This window comes from Botryllus schlosseri, chromosome 10, assembly GCF_051294905.1.
Source record: "Botryllus schlosseri isolate E-star chromosome 10, Bs_hap1, whole genome shotgun sequence".
Classification (NCBI taxonomy): Eukaryota; Metazoa; Chordata; class Ascidiacea; order Stolidobranchia; family Styelidae; genus Botryllus; species Botryllus schlosseri.
In genome coordinates, this window is record NC_137245.1 from 10053162 (window position 1) to 10072363 (window position 19202).

The window sequence follows — 19202 nt, forward strand, 5'->3', positions numbered from 1 at the left end:
TTCATCAATAACTTCTGATAATATTCACAAATAAGATGCGAATATAGTGCAATTCATCAAAGAGCAATATTTTATCATCTAAAGAGCCATAAGTTCCCGACCCCTGCTCTAGACCGTTAAGGCGTAAGTTTATATTCCCCTGTAGGTCCTCGTCGAAAATATGGATTTAATGGAATCAATAGAGCATTTGATTGTTCCAGTTGTTACATTTGGTGATGCTTAAAAAGTAAGCTCGCCGGTCTTTACGAGATCCCTGGTGCCCGCAGACATCTCGTTGGTCACCCTTGAGTTAGGGCAGTCGTTCTTACCCTGGAGGTAATTACCCCAAAAGGAGTATTATACCAATTTTTTGGGGGGTAATTCAAATTAACTTTTTGATGTACTTAAGCGCTGCACTGAAGTATTTTCAAACGTAAATATGAATGTAGGCTAACATATATTTTTGCGAGCTTCTATGTATTTCGTTTCACTTAACACACCATGACTGCTGTAATATCATAGTCACCATTAGTGATTATGAATAGCGGGGCCGATTGTGATTTAGTGTGGTGCTAGGTAAGTCCAATTTATTTTGCAGTAGTGCGGATCACATATTACTGAGCATGCTGGCAAATTGAAAGACTGCAAGAGGCTTTACAGTTTACACCTATAATGCAGTAACAAAAAAGTGTAGTTGTTTGTGTTGAAAAGGGTAGCGGTCTAGTCTAGTCAGTAAAATTAGGTTTGAAATCATGAAAATGCCTACGAAGAAACGGAAGGTAGAGTTTGAAACCTTTTGAGTTCGCCTTCAAAATGAATAACCAATCTTTGTCATAATGTAGGGTTACCATATTTCAGCAATCCAAATTCCGGACGCTCTTTAGCGCCCACTAGTGGATTTCAAAACGAGTTATGACGTCACACTAGCAAAGCTTTGCTCATAGACCAGAGGTGGTCACGATCCGGTTCAGGAGTATGTGGCTGTGTGTTGTGTAACCGGGACCGAAAGCACATGTTTTCAGCCTCCTCCCGCCCAAATAAACAATGATTTTGAGCCCACACTATAGGGTAATCGATGCAACTTCGATGGGGGGGGGGGGGGGGTGGAGGGGTGCTTGCTATATGAATCTGGCTTCCATATGCATCTGGTCGTTAAATTATGTGAATGAATTCTGACAATAATATTGGTCGTTCGATATATTACTTTATAGATACTAATCTCCGCCCACATGATCAGAGTTAGCGGTAGAGCTGGTGGGGGATGATGAGTTCGAAAATACAGGGAGCGTAATTGAACATCGTTAAGTCATTATCATGTCCTACCGATAAGATTGTTTATCAGCCTTATGCCGGTGCGCACCACGGAGCTTTTTAATCACCCCACATCAAGAAAAATATCATGCATCAGCATAAATATTCCAAAAAAATATTGTTTTATGCTGATTTACGGAAACATTATGAGCCTACGTCAAGTCTTCAAAATTCCGGACATTTGGCATATTTTAGAAATTCATCCCGGACGCTAGTTTGAACAGTGAAATTCCGGACATGTCCGGGAAATTCCGGACGTATGGCAACCCTATCATAATGGCATTGTGCTTTCCGATTGAATTTCCTTATTGCTGTGAGGTAGGATTTTCTGCAATGGTAGGCCTATCTATCAAGTCAAAAAAATTTTGCGATTGACAATTACATGAGATGTTGTCTATTATCCTTCCCTTTGTTCAGATTTGGCCACTGGATAACACGAAAACAGCATTAGCCTTCCCATTGACTTGATATTTTTAACAGGCATTTCAGTGTACATTATAACGTCATCTTTGTGCTGTTTTACAGTTAATTGAGTGCAAGTTGTAGTTGGTTATTTTTTTGAAAGGGGGTAATTGCATCCTGTCATTTCCTTCTTGGGGGTAACGATATGAAAAAGGTCAAGAACCACTGACTTAGAGGATCGTTAGAGGATGAGAGAGTGAGAAGGTTCGGCAGTTTGTCGGCTTTTCCTGTGATGCATACGACGAGTGAACAGTGCTTGGTGACCTGCATAAACATTTGGCTGAATTGAAATGACGAATTTCGATCCTGTCACAACCTCATACCGATGATTGCATTTGAAACAAACGGTATTTTAAACCACTTTGTTCAAAACAGTGTTTTAAACAAATGCCTTTAAAAAAATTGAGATTTTTTAAACGTTGTCGAACTATGCCATGCTTGTGTAAATACTTTCGGAAAAACATGTAGTATGAGTCTACGGACAATTTGCACCCAATATATAGACAAGGTATACGATATGGGGAGGCTGGAACAGTCGAAATCATCGTCGGTTCAACAATTATAGCAAGTATATATAAATAAATCATTGGTACGGAATGGATGTTCTGATGATAAAGTCCACCGACCGTAAAAACGATGTAGTCCTGGTTGACGATATGACAGTGGTCGAATGCTCTATTCCTCGAAGGAAATGCCAATCCACTGTGCCGTCACAATTAAAAATTTCGTGACGTCATGGCTACAAAAATGCATGTAAGGGCCTTGTATTGAACATGTTTGCTTTAAATTAGATTTTGTTTCAAATGCAACCCTAGTCATACCCATTTACTTGCGATTGGGACCAAAACAGGCTATTGCAGTGGTTCTCAAACTGGGGGGGGGGTGCCCCCCTTAAAGCATCTGACGAGCGGCGCGAAGCTACGGTCAACTGAAAATTGTCTTCGCGCGCGGCGCGAATAACCTCCAATTCATAGTAATTGCTCTGTGTATTGTACGAAACTAAGCAAATTATTGGGATTACCAGCATTCTGGTTGTATTTTATGATACGACGAAAAGGGGGGCGCGAATTTGTTCCCTATCACGAAGGTGAACGTGTCTAAAAAAGTTTGAGAACCACTGCTCTATTGAGTCTATTCTTTCCAATGACTGGGTCAGCTGGAATCGAACAATAAACCTCTGGATCGCGATACCATAGAGGAGTAAACACGAGAGGGATATAACATATTGATAACCCATTGCGATCTTTTTGTTGCAGAAAAGTTTTCAGAACTGGTAAATGTCGTCAACAATAATACACGGCAAAAGACTACCGAAAAAATTCTCGATGACTTCAAGACTGAGCGACTGCACCAACCAAATTTCCAAGTTAACCCGCAAATGAAAAAAGTCAAAGTGTACGATTACTTCAAAGGGAATTATGAAATCGTCGAGGACATAGAGGTAACGATACAAAAGTCGTCTTGGTTTGGTAGAAGAAGGAAGAAGGTCGTAAAAAATCAACTAAGAAAGGAAATAGGATTTCACAAACACGAAGTGAAGCGTGAGGATGCCCTGACGTTAGATGAGGTTTGGATGTTAATCACAGAAGAAACTGATCCCCATCTCTGCGAGGAAACTTCTATCATTGGCATTGTTGCGTCTGCGGGGTCGGGGAAAACCACTATCATGCGTAGATTAGCGAGAAAATCACTCGATACCATCAACCGAAAGCAAGGAAGCTCTCATCACGATGGCTTCGGAATGGTACACTTCATTGAATTGAAAACCATACATTACGCTGATTCAGTGAAACCGTCAACTCTTCTTTTCGGAGGACTTTTCAAAAATGAGGCAGATGAGGAAAATACCTACCAGTGGTTGCTGGATAATCAAATGGAAGCAGTTTTATTCTTCGATGGTCTAGATCAGGCGACCTGGAAGATTGATAATACCAAGAATTATAATAAAATCAATCCCTTCTCCAATGCCGACACTGCAACAATAATGTACAACATTCTGTCAGGTAATCTGCTTCCCCAGGCAAAAATCGTATTCTCTGCACGCGAATTTACAGTGTCAGAGTTACCTGCAGAAGTACGACCCACCGGCATCATTACTCTCTCGGGATTGGCGCCAAATGACGCAGAAAAGCTTTTCGTGTCTTTAATAGGAATAAATGGTGCTGAAGCCTGGGAGGATATTCGTATTATGTCACCTAGGTTACTAAACCTAGTGTGTGTTCCCGTGTTTCTGATCCTAACAGCAGTTGTAATGGCACGAGATCCTACGAGACCACCTCCCTCAACAGTCACGGAACTTTACCGAAGGATCATCGCTGCTCTTCATGGCGTCGAAAACATCCGAAATCGCGACAATATTGACCAAATAATAATGAAATTGAAGGCGATGGCTTATCGAGGAATGAAAGAAGGGAGAGTCGTGTTTCACAAAGAGGATATGCGAAAGTTCGGCGTGTGTATTGAAGAAGTGCAAGATCTGATAATGAAGGTTCCCGGTAACAATCTCCTCAGTCGTCATTTAGTTGAAGGGGGTTATATTTTCTTCTTCTGTCATCAAAGCATCCAAGAGTTTTTTGCGGCTAGTTTTATAGCGCAAATGACATCTCGAAAATTCTCTCAATTCGACGACAGACATCTCCACGAAGAACGATGGTCGGTAGTTCGGAGATTCGTTTTCGGGCTCGTTTACGAAAAATCAACGGATTATCTCTATAAAAGTAAGTTAGAACTAGTGACTTTATTTACGGTTATGGTTATGGGAATGATAGTATAACAACATTTCTATTCAGCCTTCGCATTACTCTATCAGGGGTCTCACACTCCAATGTAGTCGCTGGCCAATTTCCTAGTTTTTGATGACGCCGTGGGCTGCAGCATCAATAATGGGGGTATTCAATGTACATGTATTTCCAAGTAGGCCTTATTTGACGGGACCTTGTAGTCTATATACTGGCATAACACACACATCATGAAGATGTGATCAATTATCGTAATATTCACGCCTGGCACGAAACAAATCACATTTTTGAATATTTGAATAAAATTGTTGTTGTACTTGGCATAACTTGTCACAATAATGAGATAAGACACAAAGCAACGGGACAAATGCAACATTACATCATAAAAGCTGTCGCGTTACAAATTTGCAGCTAGCGGGCATTTGACGTACCACAACTATAGGTAGAATTTTTATGATTTAACAAGGATTGATCTGATAACAGAGCATTTGAGCAGTGTATCCCAATCCTGGTTTCTGGCATACTTCTGATAAGTAGGCTATTGATCATGTCATTACCAGAGTTGGTCAGTAGCGAAATACTTCTACTTTTTCGAAGTATTCAAGTAGTTTTCCGCAACTTGTGGTATTTACTCAAGTAAATCAAATTTCGGCTATTTTTACTTCTACTTCGTAATATTTTCATATCTACGTACTTACTTTGCGCTGTTTTCAGTTTGCCAAGTAGAAGTAGTTTAATCCTCCTACTAGAAAGAGTTTTCATGGAATTATCGGTGGCTATAATTTAGGTAGCCGGCTGTGTGGTTCCGTTCACACCGCATTGTCGCAGCATAAATGTCCCATCATAACTCTTGAGACAACCGTTTCGCAACCATTTGTCTGGAGACCATAGAGAGAGAGTGAGAGAGAGAGAGAGAGAGAGGGAGAGCGAGAGAGAGAGAGAGAGAGAGAGGGGGGAAGAGAGAGGGAGAGGGACAGAGAGAGAGAGAGAAATAAAGAGAGAGAGAGAGAATCTTTATTTGAAGCATGAAAGCAAGTCCAGCAATGTTTCTATTTTCCGAAAATAAACCTACATTATATGGCATTTTAACGATCTGCCATATTTTTTATGGAACTAATCGTACAAAGTGTTAACACGGAAATCCTATACAACTTCTTCGTGTTGCTCTTCGACTAAACTACGGCCCTTATAATATGGGGAAGGGCGCCATGTGAATATATTTTCTAGAACGGGGTGTTCGAGTGAACAAAAGATCAATATCACATTTTCATGTCAATACTATGATTTGCATCCCATTGGGGAAGCGAGTGGCGCAATGTGCTAAGCGACACCGTCACGACACCAATGGCTGTTGGTTCGAGTCTCGGCTCTACCAAGTTTCTATATGTCGGAGGTTTATCTGGGCTCCTCATCGCCGACCTCACTGCAATTGCAGTGAATTAAAAAGCCCAGAAAGTACAGTAAGCCGAGCTTGGAAATCGCCAGCAAAGATTCGAAGAATGAATCCGTGTGGAAGAGAGAGAGAGAGCAAGAAAAAGTCGCGAAGAAAAAAAATGCATTGAACTGTTGAAATTGCCATTGTGCCATTGTCGTGGGCCACAAAGCCTGATGAGGCTTTAAGCACCACTGTCGTATCTTATCAATGCAATATAATTTGCATCCCATGATGCAGACGAATTATTATTCTGTCGAATACCGATACTTCCTGGCAGGACCGTAACTGCCGCACCCCAAACCCCCCAATTGGCGGGGGGGGGGGTCGATCTCGAATGGGGCCCAAAGTTATTTCGTGATTTAAGATAAAATATGGAGTATTTTTTGAAAATGTACCTATTTTTAATAGGGTAAGATATCTTGATTATTGGGCACCCTACCCAAATACGCATGATTTGTAGAATTAGGTATTTTGGCGTCGGCCATTACCGCGCCACGACGCACCAAGGCGTATGAAGTTTTAGCCGTTTTAGGACATGTAACATTAGGGTTATCAAATTTTGGCAATTTGAGAAGAGAACACTTTTTCAAAATTCTCTCACTTACAATGCCGGAGAAAAATCCAGAACAATTGGTAAATTTACTCCGAGTTTGTAGTTGGTTGACTTAAAATAAGGTCGTCTTTCTGGCTCAATTCCCGACAGACCCGCCACACCGTTACTTGAGTACTGATTTCTTTTATCTCAGTTGAATTTTAACATATATTTCACCAAATTTCACCAAAACTTTCAAAAGATCAAGACATTTGGGCGTCCTGCGAGGACACTTTCAGAAAAGTAAAAAAAGAGGACAAATTATCTTGAAAGAGGACGTTTTGCAACCCTATGTACCATGCGACTCCGAGCAGTGCGCCAGAACGATCGGCAGCGAGAAAACCTTGGTCGATAAGGCCTGCCCTTATGCTGACTTCGATATATATGCAATAATTTAATTGTTCATAGGCGACTAAATGGCTGGCGCCGAATGTTCGTGTTCTGCCCCACAACATAACGCCACCCCACTGAGACAAATTATTTGCCAGTGCAGAAATAATAATTTGAAATCGGGTACGTCTTTTAGTTTAGTAAGTTTGGGCGGTTTCAATATCTTTCGACGTAGTAGACAGGAGATCACGAAATAACATCATGTAACGCAGTCATTATATTAGCGGGTCCGCCCGAATATGTTTATTAGTATTTACGAACCCTACATTTTCCAAGACACGTCGCTCAGCTCTACCGGTAAATCTAATTATGTGTGCAGAGAGAGAGGATAAAAAAGTTGATAGCAATAATATGCGATTCCCGATCATATTGACTAATTCAATGATGAATTAAAGAAATTTTTCGCGGTTCGCGCGGTTAGGCGACTAATGCTGTCTCACTGAACAGTATAACAAATCTGGATGATAAGTAGCGGCAAAAATATACGGGGTGAGAGGGGTCTGGAGGGCCAAGCCCCCCAAAAGTCTGGTCTATCCCCCTGTGGAGGGCCCAAGACCAAAGTTTTTTAGGGGGTCTGACGAAGTACTGTTACGGTCCTGCCCTTGGATGCGTCAGTATGATCCAAGCTCTCTACACCTTCCGCATACCTCAATTTGCAACTTTTGACAGTCCATGCGAACGAATTACGACGTTTTCATAACTGTACTTACTTACTTGAGTAGATTTAAAGTCAGTAAATTATACTTTTACTTCAAGTAGTTTTAGGTTGCTTTTGAAAGTATTACTTCTACCCGTACTTGAATAGATTTTTGCGTCGCTACTTCTACATCTACTTAAGAAGCTTTCTTGACTACTTTGACCACCTCTGGTCATTACCAAAGTCAAATTAAATCAGTGTTAGGTTCACCTTCCAATATTGGAGCAGAGGATTAACAATATAAATATAACATTATTGCGTGATAGTAAAGAAAAGTGAAATCGCCTAACAATATATTGGTGTTACAGCTGTCGAGCGAACCACTTTGTTACTCGCCACCTTCAATTATCAATAATAACATGGACCCAAGTTGTAGGCCTAACTAACTATACATCGAGGAGGCAACAGAGAGTCAATGGTTGTCATACCGACCTGCTTTGATAGCGAGATCCTCTACGCTACGTAACGCCCGCTACGACCTTTTGATATATTACTATTCCTCATGACAGTTTGATGGTTTGTTGCGTCCATGACTTACCAACACTCGACGTTCCAAGTCACAAGTCCTTTTCTGATTTTTACGTTTGAACCGACTCAACTCGAGTCATTTACATTTTATCACCCATTCAGTCCAAGTTCGAGTAATTTTACAAAAGATTGCTCATAAGTCAGAATCCCAATTTTCAGTCATAAATAATCAACGTGTTATGTTTTATTATGATGAACAGTTAATGTGACGCAGATCTTTAACCGCATGGTAGCTTTCGAAAGTGTTGCGATATTGAAGTTGGATGAGTAGTATCAGGTTTTGGAGCGGTTTTGGAGTGAACTTCAAGTTCTCAAATCTAAAAATGATACGTGGCAGTTAAATATTGTCGAATACTAGAAAATCCAAAACGCCGACGCGGACCGCACAAAATGCTCTCGCGGGGCGCGTGTTTGAGACCCCTGCTCCATATGTTACATGAAAACACATCACACCATATTTACAAGCAAAAGCTCATCATACTTACAAAGATCAAGACGTTATTGATGTATCTTGAAGGAACTAACCTTTCTTGCCCCTATCCTTGTCGCATTGTGATCTTCTTTAGTAACTGGTATAATTTGTGATAGTTGAAAATAAGGGTTTTCAAAGTCTTGAGTCTCTTGACTATCAGAATTATTTCGAAAACTTTGAGTTTGTTTGGTGAAGTAAGAAAAAAGCGCACGTGACTAAATCCTGCATACTTCTACCTAGCACTCCACTCGTATCAGAAAAAGTACGAATCTGGCCCGCTCTGGCCTTATCAGCAAAACTATGAATCCGGCTCCGTTCTGGCTCTGGCCAAGAATAAAAAGCTGGCGTATATCCGGTCCGTGGACTATAGCTATCCATGCCCAGCACTAGAACACTTGGATAGAATCAATTGTAAATCAGTTGTATATAAATATGTCCGCCTTGGTGTAGGTAGACTTTCATAATAATATGTTAACCTAGTTTGTGCCAAAGGAGTTCGTAAAAATAATTTAAAAATAGTATGTGAGGTTTTCCGAATTTCATGTCTTGGATATCGTAGTTGCTGATAGAGATCGTTGATATACAAGGTTCTTCTGAATTCTGTACTAGTTTCTGACGATTATACTCTTGATGAGTGTCACCCAATATACTTGGATTCATTTCAATTTATATATATTTTGCATATTGAAGTTCTGCACCGACAAGAGTTGTTTTATTTTATTGGCCATTTAGTCGTATTTTGACTCGAACCAAGTCGAGTCGATTTCAATTCCCCACCGAGTAAAGTTCAAGTTCAAGTCACAGAGCAACGGATCGTATCCGAGTCATAGTGTTAAAGCTCGAGTCCGAGCCGATTTATTGCGTTTAATGTTCAGTATCGAGTTAAACTCAGGTTCAGTCCACTTCTGTGACACTCTCTGGTGGAATCGAAGGCCTCGGACTCACTCATTTTACTCAAACTAAACATGTTTATTCAAACAGATATAAGACGGCTTCTGGGCCTGTTTTTCATCGGTCCTGATATACGAGACTTGAATAAATAATATAGAATGTGTTAAGTCATATGACTTGTACGAGTCATGTGCAAGGACTCCAGTACAAATCGAGTCAAGACAAAAATTGACTCGAGTCGAGTCATTTTTCGTTTTTAAGAAAATGACTCGAGTCAAGACGAGTCAACGAAAAACTGCAATTCAAGATTGCGATTCAGACCCTGGCATGGAGTATAGTCAACCTAGGAGTAGCATTCTCATATCGTAGGGTTACCATACGTCCTCTTTTAAGAGGATTTGTCCGTCCTCGGAGGACGCCCTTTTGTCCTCTTTTTTGAGATTTTATTCTCTTTTTTGAGAAATTTGGTCATATTTATTGCAAAATCCTACTGAGTGCCGTAAATCAGCACCGAAGTGACGCTCCGGCGGGTATTTCGGGAGCTGAGCGGAAAGTTAACCTTTTTTTAGTCAACCGACCACGAAGTGTGTAAAATTGACCATTTTTTGAGAATTTTCCTCTGGTTTTGCAAGTCTGAAAATTCTGAAAAAGTGTCCTCTTTTTAGATTTCCAAAATATGGTAACCCTATCATATCGTTAACTTTAAATGGCAATAACTCTAACACGTTTGATGTGACTTGAGTCGAGTCACTTTGAGCGACTTGACTCGTTACTAGACTTTGCATTTTTCAAATGACTTGACTTGACCTGTTTTCTTTTTGTAATGTGTGGCGAGATAGCGTAGTGGTACTTTTCACCGCTTCAACACAAATGGATTGCGAGTTTGAGTTCAACCAAGGGTGACTCCAAAATTCCTAAGTATTGGGGTTTTATTTATGCAGGCTTCTCCTGGCCATGTGATCCGCGTCAGCGATGTCTTATAAAAGCCTAGAACGAAAGTGAATCGTGCAGCGAGTCGACAGATAAAGAATCGCAATATGAAATATCGACCGGTGTAAATTACCATAGTAGTCCGAACACAATGAATACAAACAACAATAACAACTTGCAGTCTGAATACGGTGACTGCAAAATAGTAACAGAAAAAATTGTTTCCCACTCTTATTTTTAATTACAGATCACATCATATTTAGAGTGCATTGCTTATTTTATAATACGTCTTATAGCAAACCGTATTCGAGATTTACCTTGTTCTCCGACAGTCTCAAATCAGTTGGTGAAACAGCACGTTCTCCGTCGATCGATTCGTTCGCAACTCGAGAAAACTGTGGACAAGCACGTTCGGATGGAACTATTTACAGCTATTTTTGAATCCGACGACGACAACCTGATGAAACTTCTTTCCGTGATCGATACATCTGGCATCTCATTGAGTCGCGATGAAGCTCATATCGTCGGTTCCCTTGCAGCAAGGAATGAAAGACTCGACACTTTGATTTTACGCAACTGCGGAATCGACGACGAGCTTTTGAGGATTACTGCAAGATGTCTCAAGGATCAAATACACGTGAGGTCTAGTAATCAATGCCTTAGATTGGACATGGGCATTGTGCGGCCGCGATGTGATTCTGACCGGCCCGCGAAAGGTCCCTTGGAATTTAGACCATAGAATCTACTTAGTCATGTTAATGCGTGGACTAAAACTATAGACAAGAGGTGATCAATTATCTTTCCCCACGGGCCGAATGTGAAGCCGAAAATAAATTGGCGGACCGAGGTAAATGTTTAAACTAGATATCTGTGGCGTGGATTCTGAGCGGTGCCGTCTATCCTTCTGGTGGCAGTTCGCTTGGATTGCGGGGCACTTTCATATCCCTACTTATTCCCAGGGCATATTAACTCAGCTGAATCTAACAAGCATTCTTTCACTCACTCGCCATGCAGGAAGAGCTCAATTACTGCTTTTTCCGAGTTTGCTGGATACTACAAAGCTTGTATTGGTCACTGGAGTCGTGAACCCGTATTTTTGGTATATGATGAGCACCGAGCAGGTCTCCGTGTTTAAGTAATATAATTTGTGTCGGCATTATGAGAAAAAACCTTGTAGATAAATACATACACTCGGCTAAGGCGGAAGACCTGCTATAGCGAATTTATCAAAACAGTAAAGCTATTTTACCAGCCACACAAAGCTCTGGTTGTAACCTAATATTATCACATCCGCTTAGCAGCATGTGTTGACAATGTAATTCACTGCTTTCAATTTACAAATAAACTGCACGTCGCAGAATATAGTCTAAACCTGTGTCTCGGCCCACCAACATATTTTCTGCTGCACATTTGACCCGCCGGGAAAAATAATTGCCCACTCCTGTTCTACATTATACGAAATGGATTTCCGTACCAGTAAATAATTATACGGTAGTCGATGATTTGATTAGTGATTGCATTTTATATATGCGTAATCTCTACGTTTCACAATATGTATGTCCATCTTTTCAGGTTGACAAAGTGGATTTTCGTGACAACAATTTGTCAGCAACAGCACTACGCTCACTCCTCGGGCATCGTCGGATTGAATCGATGTCAGGAAATTTGAATTGGAGAGTGAGTTCGGAGGAGGACTTGATAACTATCAACGAAGTGACTGCATTTTAAAGCCATCTGCTATTACCAATCAACGTTACAATGAATGCTGCTCACCAGTAGTTGTATCTTACGTGAGCCAAATAATAAATAAATGCTAGTAATGTCACAATTGTTGATCGATTGACGCCGTGAAAGAAAAAATGAAACTGTTCGATGCTTTGAATATGTTTTCAACTTCATTAATATGAATGTCTAATAAGCGATTTGTCATATCGATGATATCGTGGAATCAAAGTCATAAAAGTAACTGCTGCGTTGTTTCGTCATGTTATTTTATCGACGATGGATAGGCTACTTCCCACGATCTCGAGCTTTTCATCTGAACAATATTAAGGTCGTCATGATGACTGCAGTAGGACTTGATTTAACGTTGAAGAACAAAGACGATGTCGTCGAGATAAGTGGCAACTTTGTTGCAGGGCATTTCAACATGAAGGTTCGTTATCAAGATTATTTGTATTTGATGGTATGAATTGAAATCGAATGCGCTTGTTTCTATCGCTCATTTTTCGTTAGTTTCATTTTATATTCCACTACAACAAACAAGCATTTATTTTCCTATCGAGATATTTGAAAACGGCGACCCTGTCCCATTCTCAACTCCCGAAAACATCGCAAGTCACCTCATGTATCAATAAAAATCCCTCAAACTTTCTAATTAGATTTTAACCCGTACTACTCCATGCAACGCTACTACGTCAGAAATTTGGCGCTGATAGCAAGCTGAAATAAAAAATCCACACGGGAAGAGAACATTTACCGTAGACGTTTGGTTCCATCGTGGATGATTACCAAAACAAAGTCATGAAACGTTTGAGCCCAATATCTCTCATCGTCCGCCTATGCATGGAGTTGGAGAACTTTGACCAAATCAACTTCTTTGACGGGCCTCTGTCCGCGCATTTCTTGGTGACACTGTGGGACCATCGACGTTAGGACGGACGAACACATAAACCGCGGAGACTTCAAAACGTGCTACGTGAAAGACTCGAACCGCAGTCTCTCCGCCGAAGGGGGGAGGGGGTGGATTAACCTATTTTAAAATAGGACGATCGATGGTCAGTATCGAATCTGTTTTGTGGTCAGTGGTTCTCAAACTTTCTTGCATCTTCCGACACAAGCCTCAGACATCGAAAGTTATGCGTTTCTGCTGTTAGTTGGCGTCGTTTGTTAATCCACAGTCATCGTTGGAGAGTCCCAGATTTGAGTCAAGGAGTAGCACGTTTATATGTATCGGAGGTGTAACTGGGCTCTTTCTCCCTAAATGCGCTGTTCGTACGGCGCATTTACAATAAGCCAATTGATAGAACCAATGAAGGATGAATAAATACAGCGAAAACGAATGAAAAAAGAGCCATAAAACCATGATGTCTGACATTTGGCCGAAGTGGATTTTAGGTGGAGAGACCGTAACCTTTAGGGCGGAGATAACAAAGTTGGATTAGCAATAAAGTCGATTATCGCGTTCGTCAGGATTTGTCAACCTAGGATTAAGGAAACTGGTTGATCGCGGCGCATAAAGTAGGAGTTAATTTCATGATTTAACAAACCGGAACAAACTAGAGATAACTAAACTGCATAGACTGCGTTCGCGATGATGATAATTCTACCTATTGCAGTGGCAGTAGCGTTATCAGCAGGCTGCTGTTTCATTCTATCAATTGACAACTGACAGCCTATAACGCGTTTTCGCATTATGATGCAACAGATTACGCTACTTGATTGAAATCTCGGGACACCTCGAGTAAGCATCGCGCGTAGCCTTTTCCAACTTAATGAGTCGGGATTAGCAGTATTTAATCACATGATTAGCATTGTTTCTGATCAGCTAACTTTATTATCTCCGCCTAAAATGCGTACCGATTAGCAGTTTTTAATCACACGATCAGCGTTCTCCCGGATCAGCTAACTTTATTATCTCCGCCCTTGGTTTCGTCATCCTACTATCAGTTCATTACATCGCTTTGTGTGTTTACATTGTGTGTCTTGGGCAGATGAAAATAATAGTATTAGTGGATTGTGCGACACTGGAATGGAAATGGGGCGGTGTAGGCCCTATATTTTATCCTTAATGTTTTTCGGCACATACACGGACTCGTTTTATGCATACACACGATCTGTGCACAGTGCACACTGCACACGCATACCACAATGGTACATGCCACTGGACAAGGAATGTGCAGAAATAGCCTTGTAAGGCTTTATAAGTCGTTCACCGCCCTCCATGCTATACCTGTAATGCTAAGCGCCAATCGGGGAAGCCATGGATGCCAGTGTTACTAGTCAGGTCTTTAACCTGACCCGGCCGGCAAGTCAACGGATCAGGAAGCACATTGAAGAATACCCGCCTGGTGTAAAATGACCAAGGTAGTCGAAATGCCATGAACACAGAAAACAACCACGCCTGTACCGTTATCCTGTGGACAATTTTAGCAATGTCTTAAAAATCAGCTATGTCGGCATTTCTACATTGCGTACTTTACGTGACATTGAATGGTAACACACTGAAGCCAGTTGTAGGGCAGGTGTGGCCAACCGTGGGTTCGTCGGTGGTCGTTGCGTCGGTCACCAATACACCGAGAGTTTCGATTAATGAGGTGACATTCAATAGTCGTGGTAATTGTTTGAACGTATATATTGGAGAGTATGCTTCAGTAACAAATTTGTTTTTACCTGTCTGTGGACATATGCTTTTCACAGGAATGCACAGTAGTACTGGAACGGTTTGCTCTTCTTATTCGAGCGACATATTTGGCTATGATTTTCGATGCAAGATATCTCAAATGTCCTTCAAATCTATACGCCAAGCAGGCTGATTTGCCGGAGTTGTCGAAGTCGAAACTACAGAAGGTCAGTGATGGATATTCTGGATTCAATATTTGTAGCTGAAGATTGATATTACCATGAATGCCATGGTTGACAGATTTCACGATTCGATTTTGATTCACTCTCGTCCAAACCATATCTGCATTCTGTACCCAATCGATTAACCAGTGTTTGAATGGCCTACATAAAAATGAAACATATAGCGCTTTCTTGTTCAAGCCTGGAATACATGTAGCTGAAAAGATGCTATCCATGTAGACATAGAGGGCCGCATTCAACAATAAAATATGTTGGCGCGCCGCACTGTAGTATTATTGAGATCACAAGCAAACATCTAATATAGTCAAAAAAGTCTTTGTTATCGAAGAAACGTGAGTTTATATGTACAAAAAATATAGACAAACATGTTCTCGCGGGTATTTGTTTGATTACAACCCAACTATACGCATCGTATTCCTTAATGAGATTTTCTGGTTATCCTCATTACCCAACTTTTCAAAATTTGGGCTGAAAGTTGGTTTTGGTTAATTTACTGGGTAATCTCGAGATTTGACCTGAATATATCCTGTCAGCATGTCGAAGTCGATATTCGTCAGGAATATATCAGAAAGAGCAGACGAGGGCGACAGCGAATGCCAGTGCTGCCAAATGAGTGACTTGACGTGAGCTCACGACATTCTACGACAGTGGTTCCCAACCTTTTTCATCCCGTGGACCCGTTGGCCAAAACTTGAGCCAAAATTCCCCCTAGGAGAAATCAGGCCGATGATGAAAAAAGGTCATTTTTTCTCTCGCAAGCAACTGTTGACTGAATAATGAGACGAGCGTGTTTTCTTCAAGCAGGGCCGTAACGATACTTTGTATACCTCCAAAAACAATGGTCCTGGTCCCAAATAACTTCTGGAGGGCTTCTCTCCACATACTGCCCATACTTCCATTGATACATATAATTCACAAAAACACAAACACACGCGCAAACACACCTTTTCCTTAGCGATTCGTTGATATGGCCGTGTTAGGTAACGGCGAACGAAATACCTATCCATTCATGTTTGTCGGCTTATCACGCAATAATCCAGCGGTTCTCAAACTTTCCTCGACACGCCCCCCTTGAAGACAGTGGAAAATTTCGCCCCCCGCCCCCCCCCCCCCCTTATATAAATATAAACCAGAATGTTTGTCATCCAGAAACATAGTTTGATGTCATAGGAGATTATCACTGTTTGGAGACTTCTCGAATATCAAACCCGGACGATACACATAGCAATAAATATGAGCTGGAAGCAAAGCAGTCGGATATTTTGTCAAAAATAATTATGTGCAACGGCAGAAGGTAGCATATACATATTTTAGCGATTTTGGTGTCTAATCCCTTGTGTTTTCTGACGTGGGCATAACTCAAAGTTAGCTGAACTTGACCATGAACTAAATCAAAACCCAATGGTGCGAGCCGCACACAAATCAAACGTGGCACTTCTTAACCGGACATACAATCATACTCTTCGGTTCGCGGGTATTCGGAAAGTGAATAATTCAATTGATTACTTATCGGCTGCGAAAAAAAAATGCGCTTTGTAAGAGTGGCATTCCACAAAATGAGTCCTGATTGAGTATACTCAGAGTGACTATTTCGACGTTACAAGCCACTCCGATTTAAATCCTTGCTTCTTGGATTCAAAAGGTATATTATACATGGCATTATCATTAGAAGGTTATTGAAACTTGAAAGTTTCAGCACAAATTAACCTCTTTCGTTGTTCACAAACTTTATTTCTCTCAGGAACTTCGCGCCCCCGTCAGATGCTTTCGCGCCGCACAGTTTGAGATCCATTGCACTAATCGCTGATAGCGGTATGCATAGACCTTCAGGTAGCGCAATTTTTTTTAAAGTTTATGCATGAATTTAGCCAATAATATTGGTACTTCCATATATAGCATGCAGGACACCCATACCACACAGTTAAGACTATTAATGAACTTTCGGGTGGGTCCACGTTACTTTGTTGAATCATGTTCTTATTTTGTGAACTCTGGGAAAGATTGTCGCTAGGCTACTCAAAAGATTACAAATTCCTACTTCTTGACTGGGTGAGGTGTTTTCCTCTTCGGGTCTCATTTGTACCGCGGGCCAAGATTTCAAGAGCGGGGCTATTCGTTGACGTCATTTCGGAGCCGCGCAGTCATATCCAGAGGTTGTCAGTAACGAAGTACTTCTACTTTTTGGAAGTACCCAAGTAGTTTTCCTCGACTTCTGGTACTTACTCAAGTAGATCCGATTTTTTCTACTTTGTAATAATTTGTGATCTACTTACTTACTTTTCGCTATTTTCAGTTTGTCAAGTAGAAGTAGTTTAATACCTTAATACGAAAGATAGCCTGAGGAATTTCGGGGCTCTTGCTCTTGCTCTTTTCCGGAGCCCAAAGTGCTTTTTTTCTGATCCGCCCAGTTGTTGCGCTGACTGGCGTTGGTGGTCTTTGTTGAATGTTCATCGCATTCGTGTATCGTTTCAAGCTTGTTTGCATTATGAGCAACATCACAGTCCAAGACGTTCAGAGTCAAACTATCATGTTGGACAAAACTCGTTCTGTCGTCGGCTGTCGTTGTGGACTTTTCTAGCATACGATCCGGGTATTCCACGTAGATGAGATCTCTTGTCCTTTCGGCGTCGTTAGACTTGTTGCGATTCACCTCACCCGTTCGGCGCGATCTTCTATTCCCCGTCTTCGCGCGTTTAATATTCATAAAATTCCAGTAAAGGCAAAAAATGTTGTTGCGCTTCGCGCACAGTAGATATGGAGTGACAGATATGTTTTCACGAAAGTACCAGTGAATATAATTTAGGTAGCGGATTGCTTGGTTCCGCTCACACCGCATTGTCGCCCAAATCAAATATTTCATCACAGTAAATATGGCACACCATAACTTTTGAAACTACCGTATAGCAATCTCGCAGTTACCTATCATATCGTAATCTAGCAGCCCGTGACGTGTCCTGCTAATCTGGAAAAACCGGCTTTTTTAACGTTACACCTGTTTTAGCAGATCACCTTTGAAGCTTTATGGACAAAAGACATGAAATATATGTTTCGCTTTTTAGAATTGGTATTTGTATTTCACTTTCAATTCCGAGTATCATACTTTGAGTTCTAATTACTTTCAGTTCTTTTTTCTGCAGAACATACATGTTGTTTGTTGAAGCATAAACGCAAGTGTAGTAATGCCTCTATATTCCGGAAATAAAGCTACACTAAGTATATATTTTACGATCTACAATATTTGTTATTAACGTATACTAATCGCGCAAAGTGTTGAAACCGTATCCGATACAACTTCTCCGTATCGCTCTTCGCCTGGACTTGGGGCCTTCTAATATGGGGTAGGGCTCTATGCCATGATATTCTCTAAAACGGGGTCTTCTAGTAAACAAAGGATTAGTATTGCAGTTTCATATCAATACCATAATTTGCATCCCATGATGCGAAAGAATGTTTATTCTGTCGGAAATTGATACCTTCTGGGATACATCGATACGAATCAAGCTCTCTGCACCTTCCGCATAGCTCAATTTGGAGCTTTTGACAGTCCATGCAAACGAATTAAGACTGTTTTCAAAACTACTTACTTACTTGAGTAGATTTAAAATCAGTCAATTCTACTTCTACTTCGAGTAGTATTAGGTGGATTATGGAAGAAGTACTTCTACTCGTACTTGAGTAGATTTTTTCGTCGCTACTTCTACTTCTACTTGAGTAGCTTTCTCGACTACTTTGATCACCTCAGGTCATATCCATATAGACGGTTTCGGTAAACATGTGTCGATCATTCTGGATTCTAGGTGTTATCACCGTCGATCTGTCTGGGAGCAGACTTCGCTGAATCGCAGGTTTTGCAAAACGTTTACATGAAATGATGTGTCCTAGTACGAATATGCATGTGCCTACCGGACCCGCACTAGCGTACTGTGCACACCGAGACTGTTGCTAAGAAAATACCGACCTTTTATAATTGGGATTTCACTTTGACTCAATTCTGTAAATCACGCGTATTTAATGCGTTCTTTTTCATTTCTAGTTTTGTAGCGAAACCAAATCGCGCGAGGCACGCAAAGAATTAATTCAAGTTAAATGAATTTGTCCAAAAATAGCATATCTATTGCTCATTAACAAAAATTACGAAATAATTGGAGGCATGGTCTCTTCGCCCTATGGCTAATAAATATAGCACATTATAT

General features: G+C 40.9%; 1 protein-coding gene across 5 annotated transcripts in view; it reads left to right on the forward strand.

Moving 5' to 3' along the window:
* Positions 1–19202, forward strand: part of LOC145449092 (uncharacterized) — a 52209-nt gene that overhangs the window by 7528 nt on the left and 25479 nt on the right. For 4 of the 5 annotated variants that reach the window (XR_013918131.1, XR_013918132.1, XM_080327562.1 and 1 more), the window contains exons 3-7: positions 3009–4469; positions 10758–11062; positions 11998–12102; positions 12479–12580; positions 14845–14994. Coding sequence is in view for 3 of the 5 variants with exons in the window: in XM_080327562.1 (XP_080183688.1) it covers positions 3009–4469; positions 10758–11062; positions 11998–12102; positions 12479–12580; positions 14845–14994 (2123 nt within the window). In the remaining 2 variants the exon portion in view is untranslated. Of the gene's footprint in view, positions 1–3008; positions 4470–10757; positions 11063–11997; positions 12103–12478; positions 12581–14844; positions 14995–15542; positions 18160–19202 lie in introns of those variants that run through there. The other variant, XM_080327564.1, reaches the window with a different exon arrangement.